The 19,565-nt window shown below is 58.8% G+C and overlaps 1 protein-coding gene across 3 annotated transcripts; it reads left to right on the forward strand.

Moving 5' to 3' along the window:
* The first annotated feature begins 1,134 nt into the window (after window positions 1-1,134).
* On the forward strand, window positions 1,135-18,435 carry SPDEF (SAM pointed domain containing ETS transcription factor). Of its 3 annotated transcripts, XM_045834401.1 has the most exons (6): window positions 1,135-1,496; window positions 11,367-11,831; window positions 13,642-13,839; window positions 15,177-15,224; window positions 15,350-15,496; window positions 17,761-18,435. In XM_045834401.1, exons 2-6 carry the CDS (start codon window positions 11,396-11,398, stop codon window positions 17,937-17,939), a joined length of 1,008 nt encoding a protein of 335 aa, XP_045690357.1. In that variant the 5' UTR covers window positions 1,135-1,496; window positions 11,367-11,395; the 3' UTR covers window positions 17,940-18,435. The 3 variants fall into 3 exon arrangements, with proteins under 3 accessions (XP_045690357.1, XP_045690366.1, XP_045690374.1); XM_045834410.1 differs by lacking the exon at window positions 15,350-15,496; XM_045834418.1 differs by lacking the exon at window positions 13,642-13,839.
* Window positions 18,436-19,565: the final 1,130 nt, after the last annotated feature.

Raw genomic sequence — 19,565 nt, forward strand, 5'->3', positions numbered from 1 at the left:
GTATTACCTCCTCCATCCCATCCTACCCAGCCTTCTGGGGAACAACTCTGATACCTCATCCTCACTAAGGTGCTAGTGATAATAACAGCCAAGCACAGGCTTCTCCAGGGTGAAAAGTGCGACCACGTGTCAGAGAATCATGGCATCAGTTAAGCGGCAGGGTGGGGGTGGAGGTGGCTAGTTCTGAAGGCCTTGGAATCTTGCTGAAGCCCTAGAGTATTCACGCTCTTGGCAGTCACACGATTTCTTCTGAAATTAGAAAATAACAATGAACAGTATCTAAAATGCTCTCGTGTGACAGAATGGAGGTAGTCAGTGGCTTCCAAGGTGCTCCAGAGAAAGGGGAGCCCACACCTGCTCTCCGAAGACATTCCTTAACCCACTTGGCGAGATGAGGAGGCAGCTGAGAGCTTGACTGCGTGGTCCTCCTTGGACTCACAGAGGCAGAGGGCCTGGGACCCCCACGTGTGTGTGTACATAATCTCCCCTCCCATCCTGCATCCTTCTGGGACTGTGGGAGAGCAAGTTGTTGCTGGTTGACCCCAAGCTGGGCCTGGAAAAACGAGCTACCAGTCAGTCCTTCCTGAGCACCCTGGGTGCCGGGCATGTGACCATGGGGCACAAGGACCAGAGTTCCCACACAGGGTAGGTGGGCCCATGAGCCTCAGATCTCTTTACTCAGGGTTCTCTGAAATTCCCTCCAACCCTGGACTGGGGAGCCAAATAGCACTTCCTCCAGGAAGCCCAACCTGATTTCTCTTGCCTCAGGGCTCCCACAGCCTTCCACTGGGGCTCTGAATTTCCACTGCTGCTTGCTTGTCTGTCCCCTACCCTTGACTGATTCCTTTTAGTGCCCAACCCAGTTCCTTCTTGATACATACCTTGTGCCTCACACATAACATAAGCTCAGTAGCCATGCACCAAATAACGAAAGGAAGTGAGAGAGTGAAGGAATGAATGAGTGACTGAGTTCCCTGGCTGCCAGGGTATAGGTTCCCCAGTGAGGAGTGAAAGGCCCTCAAGGGTTAACCAAGAGCCCGCCTGTGGTCTGAGGTAAGCAGGGAGCGTATTTGTTCAGGTAAATAAGGAAGGATTACTTATAATGGGAAATCAGGCCCAGCCAACTCTTCATCCCTGCCTGACTTCCTCCCAGCACATTCCTGTACTCCACCTGCGTCCACACTGCCCCGAAGACCCAGACCCAGTGCCCAGAGCCCACTGTGGCCCCACTGTAAGCCCCTCTGGCTGGGTCTTGCCACGGTGACAGCAGGTGGCCCTGGGCTGGGGTCTGGGGGCTCCCTACAGGGTTGGCAGCCCTGCAACCTCAGAGACCACCCGAGTGTCGCCTCTGTCCCCAGCCTTGCTGGTCCATGGTCCCACTGGCCCCCCAGATGCCTGGCTGAGACCCAGCAGTGGCCCAAGCTGTCCCTGCCACCTCCTGGCCCCCAAGGTTGCCTCTGCAGCAGGCAACAACTTGGGCACTAGGCAGCTAACAGGTAAGCCCAGTGGGGAGGTACTGAGTACCCTGCCAGCTGTGGGGAGGTAGGTGACTGGGAGGACTTGGAGGTACACTTTGCAAGCTCAGAACAGATCTTCCAGGCACCAGTGACCTTGCAATCTTGGTCCTGCACCCTCAGAAGCCCCCGTGTCTCCGCATGCTGCCCAGTCTCCCTCTCTGTGCCGACCCCAGAGCCTGGGTGAGTCCCTTGGCCCGGGCACCCTGTGTCTGTGATGTTCCCATCTGGGCTTGCCATGGAGCCCACCTGCCCACCTAAGGGTGACGGCTCTGTACAGGCAGAGACGTGGCCCTGAGATCTGGCCTTTCAACTCGGGTAGCAAAACACAGCAGCCTTTCTGCTGCCGCTGGCCGAGGCTGCTTGGCCAAGAGCAGGGTCTCTCCGGGGCCAGGCCACAAGTGGGCAGGGGCTTGCTGAGGCTGGAGGGAGGCTTGGGGACAGGGTCCAGGCTGGAGCTGTGGGGATAGGTCTAGAGCCCAGGGGCCCATCAGGGCGGTGGTGGGCCCAGGAACCAGGTGGCTGGGGAGCTGGGGAGCAAACAGCTGGCTGCGTGGGTTCCCAAGGGAGCAGAGGGCCTGTGGGCCCCAGTCCGGGCACATCAGGAAGAAGCAAGAGTCCTTGAAGGGGCTCATTTCTAAGATTTGCTGGCTGCCCTCTGGGGAGAGGGGAGTAGATGATGGGGATGGCAGGGTGGAAAGCTGAGGGGTCTGGATGGCGGGGGCTCCGCTGAGGCCTGACAAGGTGCATGCATGTGCATGCATATATGTGTGACTGCGCATGCATGCATGTGTGTATGTATATTTGTGTGTCTGTGTGCACATGTGTGTGTCCGTGTGTCCACCTGTGCCTGTTAGGGAGTGGGCGGGCCCACCAAACTAGCCCTGGATTCCCTCAGCTCACACTGCCAGCTGGGCCCACCCAGCAGTCCACACCCAGGCCATAAGCCTCAAGGGCCTGTCCCCTCTATGGAGGTCATGGTCTTTCTCTTCCTCCTTGTCCAGGGCTGGCACTTGACCTCATTTCCTGCCCCCACCTCCCCAATAAACAGCTTCACAGCACCCCAATAAAGCAGCATCTCCCCAGCACCAGCTGCTCAGCTGAGTAACAAAGCAAACAGGCGCTGAGCTGCCCAGCTCTGAGGCAGCAGGTGGGGATGGGCAGGAGATGCCCCACCAGACAGGTGGGCCCAGATGATGGCCAAGCCCAGCAGGGACAGTCTCCCTGTCCCCTGACCACCTGGGGGCGGGACCAGAGCCAGGGACTCCCAATGTGGAGTCTCGCCACACTGAATACATAAAAATTTGGGGAGAGGGTACATCCTCAGGGCTCCCAGGAAGGTTGGGGTGTGGAGGAGGTGGTGTCTCACTGGATAGGGGACCACCCTCCCTTTTGAGAGCTTGAAAGTAATTGGACAAGTGATTCCTTTGCTCCAGGCAGATGGGGACCCACAGCTGACATGCTTATTGTGTTCCCAATTAGAACACACTTCAGCAGTCATGATGCTGCTGGTTTTCACAAGGACCCTCTGAAGTAGATAGAGCTGTTCTGTCAACCAAGCCTGAGGGAATAGGCGGCATGCAGTAGGTGCTCAATCAATGCTCAGAAATTGTGACCCAGGCAGCAAGTAGAAGAATCTAGGAGAACCCACTTTTTACCACTGAGGTCATTGCAGATATAAAATAAATAGCTGTGAAACAATTAGAGCGCAGTTCCTTGCTAAATGACTTGGTGCAGCTTGAGTGTGACCTGGGAGGCCAGTTCAGGCTGACCCGGGACACAGACCCTCTGGGTGGAGGGCAAGGAGTCAAGGCCCATGGTGTGTGACTCTGAACAAGCCACTTTTCCTCCCTGAACTTGCCTTTCGGTGAGAAAGTTAGGCAGATGGCTTCGTCTGTTAAAGGAGGCTTCATGGAGGCAGCAACCTGGAGCTGGGTTTTGAAATCTGTGTAGGAGTTGGTGGAGGCTGGCTGGATCTGCCGGCTTTGCAAGACTTGTGTGCCTCCCCCAGCTTGTCTCCCAGGCTGAGGTCAGGGGAGGCTGGAGGCTCTGGCTCTGGCTCTGGTTCCTCCCTGAAGCCCACAGCTGCCCGGGACTGGGCCAGAGAGCAAGATGACCTCAGGGCAAGGCTCAGGCTTTCCTCACTGCCATCCCCAACTCCCCCTCCAACTCCACCCTTACGCCCTGCCCCTCCACCCACGTTACCATCTGGTTTTCCCTTTGTTTTCCTTGTTCTGCACTCCATTCCCTTTCCTTTCCTCCTTCTCCAGCCCCACCTCTCACCTGCTCCCGGGTGCCATCTTCGTGCCACTCAGACCATCAAATTCTCAAGGAATCTTCACACTCCTTTTCTCTCAGTCTTTACAACCATTTAAGCTATGGTCTTGATGCGCATTTAACAGACCGGACAACTGAGTCTCAAAGGAAGCTGAGCCGCTTGCCCGAGTCCCAGAACTAAGGAGTCAGGGCTCAAACCTGGTCTGGGGCCTCCTCCCACCCCATCCCATCCCATGCCCCACCCTGCACCCCCGGCCAAGCAAGTGGTCTGTCAGGTGGAACAACTCTTCCCAAAGCAAACTTTGCACAAGCTGAGTTGCCCTGGGCTCTTCCTGACATTTAATGCCTGGCTCCTTCCCCTGCCTGGTTTGCATGTTCCCCGCCTGGGAGGTGCCCCTGCCAGATTCTCCTCTCCCCTCTCAGTGGTGGAGTGGGGCCTCGGGGCGAGGGGAGAATGAGTGTCCTTTTCCCTCCAACCGCTCCTCCCATCTGGAGCCTAGTGTGACCCTGCTGGTGGCAGAAGGACCAGAGACCACCCAGGACCACAGAAGGGGCACCCCAGAACGGAGGAGCCCTTCCTTCTCCCTCCAGCCCCCAGACAGAGGATAGAGGTCTGAGGGTAGCTGCCCAGGGTCCCAACAAACCCTTGATAATCCACTCCCACCTATGTAAACCTTTTCTGGAAGCAATTTCTGTTCTTAGTCTCTCAAGACAGTTCTTCTGGACTTTTTATCATTTTCTCAATGTTGGTGCACCTTCGCTTTGTGCTAAAACCCCCTTTCTAAACCCCAAGCTGCGCTCCCAGGCCCTCGGACTGGGGCTCAGGGTGCGTTCCCGCAGCCCAGCCAGAGTGGCACACACTCACCTGCAGTTCGCAGAGCGCCCTCCCTGTCCAGCGCCCCGCTGGCCTGGGGGAGGCTGCGGAGACCTTGAGAACAGAGGCGAGGGAAGTCTCCTGGGAGGCTGACATGTCTGCTCACATCACCGTTCACCTTGTCCTGCCAAACCCCAGAGGCACACTGTCTTTACGAGTCCCCATTTCACGGCCTGGGGCCCAGAGGATCCATTAAGGGCCCACACACAGAAGCAGGTGAAGCCCCGAGTTCTCACGCAGCAGGGCCTGGCTGCCGGCACGGCAGGAGCTTGGGGAAGCAGATGCCCATGAAACTTCAAAGCCCTGTCGGGCAACAGGTGTCAGAAGCACAGATGAGGTGCTGGAGGAGGAGGGAAGAGAAGGGGCCGCAGAAGGGTGTTTGTGGAGACTGCACTGGAGAGAGCAGGGCCGCCCCGCCAGCCACCGTGCGGCGATCAAAGGTGGGATAGGCAGATGGCCGGGGGCCACAGTCCAGGTGAGGCAAAGGAACTTGACCAAGCGCTGAAACACGAAATACATTCACACAGTGTATGCTCAGCCAGAGCTGAATGAAAAAGTGATCTGCAGTTTCTGGAAACTGGAAGTCGGGCAGGCTTTGTACTTGCCGTGACAGGGCCCTGGGGTTCTGGCCGGACCTGCGCCTCACTGGGCCCCGGCCAGGGCTCATCTGGGCTGGGGACGGGGCCTGATGGGCCACATTGGAGGGGAGGCACAGCTGGCGGGGTGGCCGTCCTTGCTCAGAAGGGTAAGCCAAGCCTTCCACAGGCTCTGGATGCCAACTCCAGAGGCCGGGTGCAGGGAGGAGACACAGCCACCCAAACAGGGTGCAGCTCAGCCGTGAGTTCCAGTCCCTGCTCAGTCCTCACGGCCAGGCAGCCCACAGCAGCCCCGGCCCCTTGTCCGTCCGGTGGGAACAATGCTGGGGGGAGCTGGCAGAACCCGATGAAGGTTTATTTAGCTGGCCCTCACCTTGACCCAGGGGGGCTGGAAGTGATGCCAATGGGGCAGCAGGAGTGAACGGGATGCAGAGCTGGTCGCAGTGCCTGAGGGCTCCTGGCTACCCCCGGGAAGTGTGGAAATGGCGGTCAAGACCAGATATCCTTGATGTTTCCCTGACCCTTTTGTTTCCTGTGCCCCATCCTCCTGCTACGTAGCCCTGCCCCCCAACTCCCTACCTACCCTGTGGGTCCTCCATGGCCTCACCCCATCCCCCAAGTCACCCACACACCCCAGCTTTGGACCCCCGGCTGGCTCCTCAAGTTGACCCTTCCAGAGAACAGGGCTCCTGAGTAAGTTGGGCCAGTGGCCTGGCTGATTCTGGAATCTGAGGAGGTGGGGATAGCCACCGGGCCAAGAAGAAACCTACCTCCTTGAATCTCAAGCTGAGCCCAAGGCAGGCAAACCCTCTCAGGACCCCACCTCCCGTCTCTTGCCCACGGGGCCCCCAGTGGCTCAGGTGTTTCGGGACAGCCACAGCTGGTACTGGAGAGAGGCCAGAGCTGCCGGGGGTGGGTCAGGGGGCCTCAGGGGCCCCTTCCTGGGTGAGAGGGTGGTAAGCACACTGGAGAAAGGCTAGCACTCTGGGTCAGGAAGGGTGGTCAGTAAGGAGGAGGCTGGGCAGTTTTCTTGAGTCAAGCTAGTTTGAGGAGCAGTTTCAAAGGGCGAGGGAGCTGGGGTTCCGTGGAAGGGCCAGCGCTGTCCCAGGAGAAGTGAAGGGGCAGGGAAGGGCAGCAGGTGGGCAGGGAGTGCCTGCAGGACAGGCAGTCTGGGCCCAGGCAGGGAGGTTCCATTGGTCACCGGCACTGGCCCCAGGCTTCCATGACCCGGCCAGGCTCGGCTTCTCTCCAGGGTGCTGACCAGCAGGCTGGGGGCCGGGCCCCTGTGGCCCCTGCTCACTCCGCATGGCTCCCAGCCAGGCCCCTGGACTCTGACCATTAGAGGGGGCGTTTTGGGTGCAGAGAGGGAGGGGCCCCCGTGGGAAGGCCTGAGAGGTCTGCTCCAGCTGACGTGAGGTGGGTGCAGGGCTGAGTGGTGGCTCCGTGACCCTCTGCCACACCCAAGTCCCTCAGGGCTCTTCTCGCTGGGGTCTGCAGCCAGGGGCCTGGGCTCTGGGCAGACTGAGGTTGGGTCTCAGGGTTGAAGTGGGGCCTTGGGCACATTAACCCCACCTACAGTCCCCTGGGGTAAAGATCTGGGAGCCTGGGCTGAGCAGAATGTGGGAGATCGGCTCCAACCCCATGCCGGCCCAGGGCTCTGAGGCTGTAGTTTTGGGAGCTATCGGGGATCTTTTTCGGACACCAGGTGGGAGTGGGAGTGAGCACCCTGGAGGCAGGGGAGTTGCAGGGACACATTGCTGTCCCCAGGGGTGAGAGAGGCCCAGGCAGTGGCAGGGAACAGCTGCTATAAATCTGTGACTCTGGGTCCCTCTGCCTTCCCTCCTTGCTCTGTCTTCCTGGGGAGTAGGAGGTGCTGAGAGAAGAGGCCAGAAGGGGCTAATCCCCCTGGCCACTGCCCCAGGGTCTGGCCTTGTCTCTGAGCCTTGACTTCTACCAGCTGTTACCAAAGTTCCTTTGTCTGGAGCCAGAGCCAAAGCCTCTGGGACAGAAGGAGCCAGGACACCCTGAGCCTTAATCCAGACGTGTGGCTTAATCCAGAAAAGATCAGCTCAAGGTTGGGGAGCTGGAGGCATCACTCAGGAGACCGGCAGCCCCTCGGGCCCAGCCAGCAGAAGCTGTCGGAAGGGTGGGGTCTGCCGATCGAGGGACCTGGGCCTGACAAACACCAGGCGTGTCCCAGGACCCTGGGCCTGTGGAGCAGTGGCCTGAGAGTCAGCAGGCCTTAGTCTGGGCCCAGCCCTGCTGTGCGCCTATGGGCAAGGCCCTGCCTCTCTGAGCACCACTTTTCTCAGTGTGCAGGCATCCTCATGGGTGAACAGTGAATGTAATTAGGGCTGAATTGCATGGCACAGATGGGGAGAGCTGGGAAATCAGACGAGGGAGATGTTGCAGAGGGCTTGCTGGGGGAGGAGGGCTTTGGGCTGAACTGTGAGGAGAAGGAAGTGGCATCTCAGGCAGGGGGACAGCAACACAAGAGAAAATAGCCACATCTTGCCTACAGCACAGGGGACAGGGAGAAATGTTGTTCTCGTTAGAAGGTGGCTATGTCCTCGGACCCTTGGTCCTGATCCAGACCCTGCCACTAACCAGCAAATGAATCCCTCCCCATCTGGGCTTTGCTGTTCCCTTCTGTAACACAGTCATGTAATACATGGGTCTTTTTAGCTTTGATTATCTGGGCTGGGTCAGAGATGGGCTCGGAGGTGCCAGCCAGCCGTTGGGATCTGGTGGGACAGGCAGTGGGAAGCCATGAGGGGTTTTGAGCACAAGGGTGCCTGATGAGAGGGTGACGGAGAGACATGAGCTCGACAGGGGGTGGAATGAGGACTCAGGAGGTGGGCAGGGGCTTTGGAGGATCAAGTGGCTGGGTGAGGAGGTGGGCAGGAGCCTGGGAAGATGGAACTGGCTGGAGCAGAGGCCTCAGAGGGAAGGTGGTGCAATTAGCAGAACCCACACACGGCCAGCTGGGGGCCTCGGGCAAGCTGCAGACCCCTCGGAGCCTCACTGCCCACGTCCATAAAATGGGGCTCTCGCGTCTGCATCACCCAGGCTACGAGCAGCAAAAGAGGGAACGTGCTGGAGCGCTGGGGGTGTCGGAGGCGCTCACTGCGGTTCTCTCTTCCCAGTGAGTCTGGCCCCAGAGCCTGGAGGACAAGACAGAACTGTGGGCTGGGCACGCCAGCTCCTGGCCCCCTGACCAGTAAACCAAGGTGCCCCCAGACCTGGGTGCTGGGGTCAGACAGTCCCCACCACCCCTCACCTGCGAATGACCAGGTCTTCTTCAGGCTGCACAGTTAGTCACGAAGAGACACACCTGTGCCTTGTGTGTCTCTCGCTTTCAAAGTTTCTTACTAGTTTCTCCAGGAAGGTGTTGGAGCTGGGACAAAGCCTTGATTGAAAGCAGGTTCCTGGGCATTTAAGAGCGAGGTGATGGGGAGCTGGAGTGAAGGGTATGCAGGAGAAGGCGGGAACTCTCTGCTGGTGAAGGAACCCTGGGCCAGGAGCCGAAAGACCTGGATCCAAGGCCTTCCCTGCACCTCACCTTCCCCATCTGAGAAATGGGGCCAAGAAGAAGGCCCATGCTGCCTCTCCCTGGGAGGGGAAGGCTGAGAGAGCCACGCAGCTCACTTGACCAACGTGTCAGGGACGTGTCATCACGTCTCCGCCTAGCAAACACCGCCGCCTGCCCTGCCCATTCATCCTCACTGACCCCTCAGGCCGCTGGGCCCCGAAACACAGCAGCTCCCTTCCATCCCACCTGTGGCCGGGCCGAGCAAACATGAGGGCCCCGAGGGAGGCAAGTGCTCCTGCTTCTTGGGACAGCTTCCGTCTCCCTGGCATGAGGCCCAGGGTGTTGGCAGTAACTGTCCTAACGTGGCAGACGTGAGAGTTCTGGGGGTGTGGATGGGGTGGGTGGCAGTCAGGGGGTGATGTGGGAAGGGTGGGAGCAGAGAGGGGCTCTCCAGGGGTGGGGTCACTGAGGGGCAGGGTGCGGATGTAGGCGGGGTGGGGACCTGGGGGCAGAGCGGGCAGTTGGCGCTGCCTGGGTAAATAACGTGGGCCCACGGCACACATCAGTGTTTGCACAGAAGGGCTTGAAATGGTTCCAGGCCTGCCCTCTGTCCCCCGCCCCCCCACCCCCTTGTCCCTGCCCACCCCGTCCCACCCCACCCTGACCTTTCCTTCCTTGTCACCTAGAGGAGCCCTTGAAAGAGAGAGTCGAAGTCAAAGGGAACACCCTTCTCTCCTGCCGGCGCTCACTCCGCCCGTGGGGAACTGCAAGGCTGCCCCAAGCGGCTGGGAAGGCGGGCAGGGCAGCGCGCAAGACAGGCTGGAGGGGGCTCTGTCCCCGCGTGCGCGCGGTGCAGCAGGCTCTGCTCTCCAGAGAAAAGGGGCATCCTTTCCTGAGCTGAACAAAGTTGTGGGACAGGCTAGCTGCAGCCCAGGAGAAGCCAGAGGCATTTTCCAAGTTGGGTTCCTCTGCTGTCACACAGGCAGGGCAGGGCAGCGCCTCGGGGAGCCTGGAGCTGGCCCCGGCAGCTGCTCACTGTCCCAGGGGGCACGATGAACTCCACCACTAGGGATCCACGGTCCTGTGACTACGGCCTTTAGCGCCCTCAGTCTGAGTCTCCACCGCGAGCACAGGTCAGGACCACCCCCAGTGCCTGCGGACCACCGGCACTGCTGGGCCTCCCCCCAGCCTCTCCCCCTACCCCACTTGGTTCAGGGCTCTGAGGCGGGCCTGAGAAGTCACATTCCTAACCAGTTTCTAGCCGAGCCGATGCCGCCGGTCCAGCACCACACCCCGAGAACCTCTGCTTTCAGCACAGATACCCCTGAGGAAGGACGCACTAGCTTGCCCTGGACGTGTTTCCGTGCTCCTCGCCTCCCTTCCAAATGGCTCCCTGTGTTACTGGGGACATGTATTTGTTGGTGATCTTCCTCCTCTGCTCTGACTCCTCTTGAGTCTCGGGCCCGCACAGCATGGAAATATCCCAGAAATCCCGCTGCTTGGTGTGTGCCCCTCTCTCTGGTGCCCTGCTCACCCAAAGAACATACTCCAGTAGGGGCGGGTGCAGAGAAAAGGCCCCAGGCGCAGCACAGCCTGGATGACCAATGGGGAGGGAAGCCTCTAGCTGTCATCCCTGGGGGCCCTGGGGCCTCAGAGAGGAGTGGGTGTTGGGGTCACTGAGGGCCTCAGTTGTTCTGGCTCCTGGGCCTTCTCACCAATCCCTGCTGCCCTGGGAGAAGGGGCCTGTGGGTCAGCACGTGAGCACCACCTCCAGGGCCTGGGAGTGGAGAGGGCCCCAGGGGAGCACCTCTCAGGGGAAGTCGAGGTAGGATGGGTAGCAGCCCTGAGTGGGAGGGAGCCAAGCCAACCCACCTGTGCTTTGTTGCTTACTGACCACTTCATCGGCCTCATGCTGGGAATTCATTCACGTGCGCCCCCAAATGGCCCTGTGGGAGCGGGTGGGGGCCCCTGCCCGACTGGTAAGGTGCTTTACCCCCACCACGCCCCTCACTTGCTTCTCTTTCTTTCACCTGGTTGATCAAGGTCATGGTGACTCTATCCCTTCCCCACTTCCTTCAGGGGCAGAATAAATGAAAACTTTGCTACAGGAGGAAAGATTTAGGATAACTCTCAGAAGGAACTTCCTCCGCAGGACAGTGGACTGGGGTCTGAGTATGGGCTTGCTAAGGAACAGAGGACCAGACACGAAAGGCTCCTTTTCTAGGCCCCAGTTTGCTCATCTGCAGAATGGGACTGATCGTGTCTTCCACTGTGAGGACCGATGGAGGATGAGAACTTTGGGAAGCTGTGTTAAGCACACGACACATGCAGAGATTTGCTGCTGCCAGCCAGCCCGGCTTCTCTGGGGATGAGATGTCCCTTTACAATCCGACCCCACCTCCCACCCCACGTCTTCCCCAGCCCTGTCCCAGCTGCCCAGTGACCCGAATCCCCAGCTCTCTCCCAGGCCTGGCCACTGCCCATTGGGCCCCTCATCCCTGTAACCAGCTTAGTGGCCCCCATGGGGATGGGGAAGCAGCCAGACCTGACTCCTTCCTCTCTTGTTTCTGTAGACGCGGCCGCCGGCCTGAGCAGCAGCAGCATGGGCAGCGCCAGCCCCAGCCTGAGCAGCCTGCCCCCCAGCCGCCTCCTGCTATCGCCCAGCGCTGTGTTTCGGACAGGCCCAGAGAAGGTGGCGGCTGCCGTGGTCAGGCCCGAGAGACAGGACTGGAGCCCTAGCCCACCCACCACACCCGAACAGGGTCTGTCTGCCTTCTACCTCTCCTACTTGGACATGCTGTACCCCGAGGACAGCCACTGGGCCGCCAAGGGCCCCGGAGTCAGCACACAGGACAAGCCGCCTGAGGAGCCCGAGCAGTGCCCGGTCATTGACAGCCAAGCCCCAGGGGGCAGCCTGGACTTGGTTCCAGGCGGGCTGGCCCTGGAGGAGCACTCGCTGGAGCAGGTGCAGTCCATGGTGGTGGGTGAGGTGCTCAAGGACATTGAGACGGCCTGCAAGTTGCTCAACATCACCGCAGGTGAGTCCCTCCGCACATGCACCTCCCAAGGCGGGGACAGGCCGGGCTGAGGCCGCTGGGGGAGTGGGGACACGGCCTGCTGCGCTCTGGCCAGCCCTGCCCAGCCTCAGGCAGCCCCAGGAACACTGGTGCTTCTCCACACATGGGCACATAGCTGGGAGCCGAGGCTGGGAAGCTCTGACCCTCCGTCCGCCCCACCTGCACCCTCCGAGTCCCTGCTGGATGAAGTGAATTTGAGCTTGACACCTTGGGGCCACCACCTCCTCTCAGACTCCTCTGCCCTCCCCCCAGCTGTACCTCCCTCCTTGCTGCATATTTTATTTATTTATCTTGTTCATTTTCTGTCTTCCCCGCTGGAATATACACATGCAGAGGACACCATTTTCATTCGTTTTGTTCATGGTTACATTCCTAGCTCCTGGGATGGCACCTTGTACTCAATAAACAGTAACTTCATGTGCCAGGCCCTGTTCTGGCACTGGGAAGCTGGGTGGTGAACACAATGCAGAAGCTTCCTTATTTATGAAGGCGACATTAGCGTAAGGGAAACAGATCATACGTAAAGTGAAGGGACGTCAGGAGGCTGGGCATGAGGGTGTGTGCCAGGGCCTGTGGTTATGGAGCTGATGCTGTGGGCTGAGGGCCCCTGGGTCTCCGGCCCCGCCGCTCCACCGTCTCTGCAGCTCTGGGCAGGCCTGACCCGTCTCCTCGGTCCCTGAGCCCTGACAAGTGAGCATCTCACTCTGCTGCTTTCACACAGGTCTTCGGGCCTCCCTCAGGCCCAGCCCCTCCTAGCAGACACCTTGGCCACGCCCCCGACCCCCGCTGGTGCTGCCTTAAGGTAGCTCCTGCCAGTGCCCCAGCTCTCCAGTTGCCCGATGCCCAGGCCAGCCCCCCTGATCCCAGGGAGGTCTCCCACGGTACCTTTACTCCCACACCGGGTTGGGGAGGGAGGGGCCTGTCCTCTGGACAATGGGGACAGAAACAAATAGATTTGACCCTAGAGAGGAAAATGGGTTTATTAAGTGGGGCAGCCTAATCTTCAGGTCACACTGCTGGGGAACCAGCTTAGACCAGTGTTCATTTGGAACCCCATTGTGACTGTGTCCCCATCCTTGTCTCCACCCATGAGCTGTGCCAGGCTCACCCCAGAGCAGCGCCCCAGGGGGACATCTAGGACGTAGCCAGTGACTCCCCTCCCCCACCCGAGGCCCTCGGTCGCCCCTGACCACCCTGAGACCTGCCATTCATTTATCTGTTCATTCAGCGCATGTGCAGTGAGCAGCTACTATTCACCAGCTCCTAGTTAGGAGCTGGACAAGAGATGGAACTCTCATTGCTTCAGTTTCCCCATCTGTAAAATACAGTAGGGGGAATAGAGGTTTGGGTTATAGGGTTAATTCTTGGTTGGATTTTTCTGTGTTTTTTTGAGGGGCTTTGGGAAGGCAAGAGGCAGCTGGAGGAGAAGTTCATGAGTTTCTGGTCTAATGTCACTGTTCCCTCCAGGGCTATAGCTCCCCAGCGTGTCCTTTGGAGGCGCTGGAAGTGTCAACCCAAGGTCTGGATGAGGTGCGGGGGACGGAGGACCCAGGCTCTCCTGCCCTGAGCCAAGTTTGTTTACAGGGCCCTGCTCCTCCCTCTCACCCCAGTCTCTTCTTGGGGAACCCCTCCACAGGGCCCGGCCCCACTGGGGAGTTCAGGGTCTTGGGCCACCAGTCCCCAGCCCCACAGCATGCCGTGGGAGCGCAGCGGCCACATTCTGGACAAGGCCCCACGCAGCCCCGGGGCTGAGGGAGTGTCTCTCACCCAGACCCCATGGACTGGAGTCCTGGCAACGTGCAGAAGTGGCTCCTGTGGACGGAGCACCAGTACCGGCTGCCCCCCGTGGGCAAGGCCTTCCAGGAGCTGGGGGGCAAGGAGCTGTGCGCCATGTCAGAGGAGCAGTTTCGCCAGCGCTCACCTCTGGGCGGGGACGTGCTGCACGCCCACCTGGACATCTGGAAATCAGGTGGGACACGGCATGGGTGGGAGCAGGGACACGGAGGGGAGCTCAGGCCAAGGTGTCTGCTGGGAAGTTACTCTCCGCCGTCCTCTGCTATGGACCCAGACCCTAGTGCAGCTGCCTCCCAGGAGCCTGGGTGACCGCTAGCCCTGGCCAAGCCCAGAGGACGCAGGATAGAGCACGTGGGAAGTCCGGAGGTAGAAGTTAGACTGTGAGGACATGGGAGGTCACAGCTGATGGGACCGTAGATGCTACAAAGTCCTTCTTTGTCCCTCTAAAATGTCATTTGTTTGTTTGTTTTTTTCAGCTGTTTTTCATTGGCGAAGTAATGGGGTAATAGATGTGTACATTTTTTTTTAACTTAGTGAAAATAATATATCATAAAAAGTAATTCTTCCTCTCACTCCAGACCCCCAGCTTTCCAATCCCCCTCCCTGGGGGCAACCACTGTTACCTGTTTCTTGGGAAGGTTTGTGCATATACAAGCAACTACATATGTGTGGTTTTTTGACCCTGTTTTGAAAAACATGGGGACTGTCAGAGTGTACCGTGTTCTGTACTTGGCGGCGACCCTGGATCCCGTTCCCCGCCGAGGTGCAGTCAGCCACCCCGTTCTTTTGAAAGGCTGCATGTGGACCCCACCTCCACCCACTGGCGCCCTGCACTGAGCAGTGTGCTTTGGAGGAAGTGCTTGCTCAGTGAGTCAAGGCCCCTGACCTTAGGGGTCCCGGAGAGCAAGGGGCAGGACCTACTCTTATGACCCAGTCAGAGACCAGTGCCCTGTCCCCCAGGCTCCTTGTCAGTGGCTCCAGGCCAGTGGTCAGTACCAGGCTGAGTTCCGGGGGGGCGACGGGGCTGGAAACCGGTTGCCTTCACCCTCACCCCACCGCCACCCCCACCACTGCTGGGTCTGGACAGGGGAGACAGGGAGGGGGCTGGGCGGAGAGCAGGAGGGTTGGAAGTGCTGGGCGAACTTGGCAGCTGGAGGGCAGTGGGTGTTTATTATGCGGGACACAGAACAAGGAGCTGTGCAGACTTCCTAGGACCCTTGTAGGTTCCGTGAGGAAGTGTCCCGGCCTGTTTCCCTGTTTCGTAGGCGAGCAAGGCTCCACGTCAGCTCCTCCCCCTGAGCAACAGGGGGCGAAGTCCGGGCATGTTAAGGCCCCTACCAGTTCTGAAATCCCAAATTTCCTTCAAGGAAGCAGCTATAGACTGGCAGAGGGAGGGACCCATTGGGAAACCCAGGCCATAGGGAGCCTCTATGGCCCCACAGTCCCACCAAAATGTCCTCCATCCCCTTGGGGTCTCTTCTGGGTCCCCAACCTCCTTTCTTTGTCCTGCAGCGGCCTGGATGAAAGAGAGGACTTCCCCTGGGACAATTCACTTCTGCGGTGAGCAGGGCAGGGCACTGAGGGGCCGGGCTCTGAGCGCTGAGCGCTGAGGTTGAGGGGTGGTTGCCAGGGAAGCAGGGGTGGCTGCAGTTCCCCACTCACCACCACCCTCCCTGGCTGCCCAGCCTCCACCAGCGAGGAGAGCTGGACGGACAGCGAAGTGGACTCATCCTGCTCTGGGCAGCCCATCCACCTGTGGCAGTTCCTCAAGGAGCTGCTGCTCAAGCCCCACAGCTACGGCCGCTTCATCCGGTGGCTCAACAAGGAAAAGGGTGAGCTGAGCGCCTGGCGGGCTCACTGTGGGGCTTGGGGCAGGACCAGTAATGAGGTGGCGCCGAGGGCAGTGGAGGCTGCCTGGGTTCCTACGGGCACTAGGCCCAGGGAGGGGTTGGGGCTGGGCAGAGGGGTGGAGCTGGCCCTCACCTTTGCCCTGAATGACAGACATGCTGCTGTCACTGGACCCACTCAGGGTGTGTGCTGTTTGTGCCCATGTCTGTCCGTCCGTCCGTCTGCTGGCCAGGCTCTGTCTTGTTCAGGATCCCCAGGGCCACACAGTGCCGGGGACATAGTAGGCGCTTGACATTCTGCTGAGAATGGGACACAGTCTTTGACCTCAAAACATCATAGCTTCACCCTGGCTGGTGTGGCTCAGTGGGCTGAGTGCCGGCCTGTGAACAGAAAGGTCGCCAGTTCGATTCCTGGTCAGGGCAGGTGCCTGGGCTGCCGGCCAGGTCCCCTGGTGGGGGGTGTTTCTCTTGCACATAATGATGTTTCTCTCTCTCTCTCTCTGTCTCCCTCCCATCTCCTCTCTCTAAAAAGTAAATAAATAAAATAAAAAGTAAATAAAGTCTTTAAAAAAGAAAAAAAAACATAGCTTCACAGGGAGACTGATGTCACCCAGTGAGAAGTGTAGTGCGAGCCACATGCATGGCATTAGGTTTTCAAGCACCACAGGAAAAACATTTACAACAGGTGAAATCAATTTTATTAATAATTTTATTTAACTATCATAACTTCTTATAATTTCAACGTATAACAAATATAAAATTTCTAGTGAGATATTTTACTAAGTAATACTTACTAAGTATTTCTAGTGAGATATTTTACTGATGTGCATTTTACCCTTACGACATACCTCATTTTGGACTTGCCACATTTCAAGTGCTTGAGAGCTCCCTGCGGCCAGTGGCTGCCTCACTGGACAGTGCAGGGCTACATGGTGTGTGTGTGCGTGTGCGTGTGGGTGTTTGTGTGTGTGTGTTCGCAAAGGCTCAGAGCCAAGAAATCCAGGTTCTGAGCCCCATCTCATCAGTAGTAGCTGGGGGTGCCTGGACCTCAGCCTTCAGATCCATTCACCTGACCGGCCTCACCAAGCACCTCCTTTTATGCCACTCGTGCTCGGGGGACGTTTACAAAGAATTATAGTGCCCTGGAGCCTCGGGGAGGATTCGGCTGTACCCAGTCCTCAAGGGACCCTCAGTCTTGTATGGGAACTAGCAGTAAAATGGGCCAGTATGCAGAGCATGTCAGGGCTTCGAAAGCACCATGGGGGCAGCTGTGCCCAGGTCAAGGAGTACTTCATGGAGGAGGTGATTCTGAGGCTGAGCATGGAGGATGAGAGGGGCTAGAAGGGGTGGAAGAAAAGTTCCTGCACAAGGCGTGATGACTCTCTGTGTACATGTAAGACTGAGAGTGAAGTAGCGGCCCCTCCGGTCCTCTGGTGCTCTGGGGTGAGGGCCCCCGGTGGAGCTCTAGGGATGGGAGGACGGGAGAGCGAGGTGGCCTGGGAACGCTGCCTGAAGAGGCTGTGCTGACCCGGGCCTTGCCAGGAGGGGTTAATACTGGGGGTGTTAACAATGCAGCGGTTCTTCCCAAGGGTCACTTCCTTCAGACTCTGCTCGAAGCACTTCCTGTAACCACTCACCCCCACTTATCTACAGGAAAAAGGGGCCTCAGACAGCTTCTAAAGGTAGAAAACAGCAGGGCCAAGATACAAACGGAGGTTGGCCCAGCCCCAAACCCACTCTTTCCACCACCTCCCCTGAATTAAGTCTGCCGGCAAGGGCTGTGTGCACAGAAGCGCCTGAGAATGGCAAAGAAGTCTTTCAGGCTTGGGAACTGCAGGGCGGTGGGGCGGGGTGAGGACAACCGTGCCAGGTGAGCTGAGGGCACTGTTGGAGCCAGCTTGGCTTCTGTGTGAGGTGCGCACACCCCACAGCGGGAGCTGTGGCAAGGGCTAGGCCCTCAGGGCCCCGAATAACCCACTGAGGTACTCAGGCTCAGCCTGCACCCAGGAGGTTCAAGCCTCTGTACTATTATTTACCACTCTCTGGGCCCTGTGGCACGCTCTTTGCATGCATTTCTTTGGCCCTCACACTGACCTTGGGAGTAGGCATTATGGCCCCCATGGCCTGGCCCTGCCCCCAGGACACTGGCTGGGTTGGCTTTCAAAGAAACTGACTTAGTCTCGGTCTTTCTTCCTCTGGCTGTTCCCTACCTGCATGCTGGTTGCCTCTGGGCCCTCCTGCTCCCCCAGGCATCTTCAAAATTGAGGACTCCGCCCAGGTGGCCCGGCTGTGGGGCATCCGAAAGAACCGCCCCGCCATGAACTACGACAAGCTGAGCCGCTCCATCCGCCAGTATTACAAGAAGGGCATCATCCGGAAGCCGGACATCTCCCAGCGCCTTGTCTACCAATTCGTGCACCCCATCTGAGGGCTTCGGGTCAGGCCCAGGGCTTGAACTCATCCTTCCCCGACCTCCCTCCTGCCTGCCCCTGTCCGGGCCAGACCCTGAGCTAGGGGAGAGGCAGTGTGCTGGCATTTGGAGTCCAAGGTCAGGGAGGGGATGGCCCAGTGCCCCCAGGAGTGTAGTGAGCTCTCTGGGGCCCGAGGGACCCTGGGTGGGGATGCTTCCTCCTCAGGCCTGACTGTTCACGCCCCGCCCACTGCGGGATGAAGGGAGACAGGGCTGTGTTCAGTGTTCACAGCTCCCCAGGGAAGGCACTCCCTCCACACCAGCCTCTGATCTCAGCATTTCTAGAGCGGACCTAACAGAATGGCAGTGACTTGTCCAGGGTCACTCACAGTCCAGCGCTCTCCTCCACCCACTCTGCACCGCACCTGGCATGGTGCCAGGAGATGTCTGCATCCCTGAGCTGGGGAGCCAGGGGTGTCTCTGGGAACGGGTAATAAAGATACTAGAAAACTGATATGGCCCCAGTGTTTGTGCAGTGAGTGAGTGGCGCAGCACAGAGGCATCAGTGCTCAAAGGGGTTCTGGTCACAGGGGCATAGGGGTGATCAAGGGAGGCTTCCTGGGGGAGATGGCATTGAACTGATCCTAAAAGGAAAGGAACGATTGATCGGTAGCAGTTGTGGGAAAGTGGCAGTGAGTCCTCAAGTCCAAAAAGGGGCTGGAATGGCCCTTGTCTCCCCCAACTCTGGCGTGGGCTGAAAGGGGGGAGGGGCTGGGCCTGACAAGAGTCTATACTTACGAGTGCAGAGCAGGCAGGGTCCTTGGCCATCCTCTTGTTCTGCCTGGAGTGGGCCAGGGTCTGGCCCTCCTGCAAGGGGGCCAAGAGCCCTTGTCTCTGGCCAACAATGGGGGCTCCGTGCTGGGGCAGCAGGGGTGTGGTTGAGGGTGGGTGCTTCAGTGCCCCTTGCAGGACACTGGTTCTGCTTGTTCGAGGTGCCTCTCTCCTAAAGGGGGAGGTCACGGACCTCCCTCAGTAGTGCCCTCTTTGAAACTGTGAGCCCTGTAAGTGGGGTGTGAGGGTGTGATGGGGAGGGGGTGTGGTCAGAGTGTGTGTGTGTGTGTGTGTGTGTGTGTGTGTGTGTTGGGGGAGATGGGACCCACTGCCCACTCTCCCGGGCAGACCAGCCCGCTCAGCTTCTTCATGCTTCCTTCGCATCTGTTCACCACCGGGCTCAGGAGCCCTGAGGGTTGACTGTGTGCTTCCACTCCAAAATTAGGGGCAATCCCCCCATTTTTCAGATGATGAAACTGAGTCTCAGGGCAGTCGACTTGCTCACACACAGCTAATCAGCAGCAGAACCAAGAACTAAACCCACCAGGACAGGGTTCTCTCTGCTTCCTGACTGGTCAGCGCCCTCAGCCTCTGTAACTCTTACCTTCTGAGGACGGGCTTCCAGGAAATGAGACGAGGAGCAGCCAGCGCTGCCCAGACCACTGAGGGTTAAATGCTGCTCAGTGCTGCTGCCTTCTGCCCTCCTCAATTTTATTGTCTTCGGAAGAAAGTTTAGTCTTGGCAGTGAGCAAACAGCACCTTGGCACCTGTCAGCTGGAACTGGGCCCGGAGGAGGAGGGGGCCCTGACCTAG

Source organism: Phyllostomus hastatus, unplaced genomic scaffold (genome assembly GCF_019186645.2).
Source record: "Phyllostomus hastatus isolate PE091 unplaced genomic scaffold, TTU_PhHast_1.1 phas_contig_1048, whole genome shotgun sequence".
Lineage (NCBI taxonomy): Eukaryota > Metazoa > Chordata > Mammalia > Chiroptera > Phyllostomidae > Phyllostomus > Phyllostomus hastatus.

Excerpts from the sequence above, each read along its gene's own strand:
- SPDEF (XM_045834401.1), top strand. The coding sequence starts at position 11,396 with ATGGGCAGCGCCAGCCCCAGCCTGAGCAGCCTGCCCCCCAGCCGCCTC. Across the intron at positions 13,840-15,176 it reads CCTGGACATCTGGAAATCAG|CGGCCTGGATGAAAGAGAGG; the intron begins GTGGGACACGGC and ends TTTGTCCTGCAG. Across the intron at positions 15,497-17,760 it reads GTGGCTCAACAAGGAAAAGG|GCATCTTCAAAATTGAGGAC; the intron begins GTGAGCTGAGCG and ends CTGCTCCCCCAG.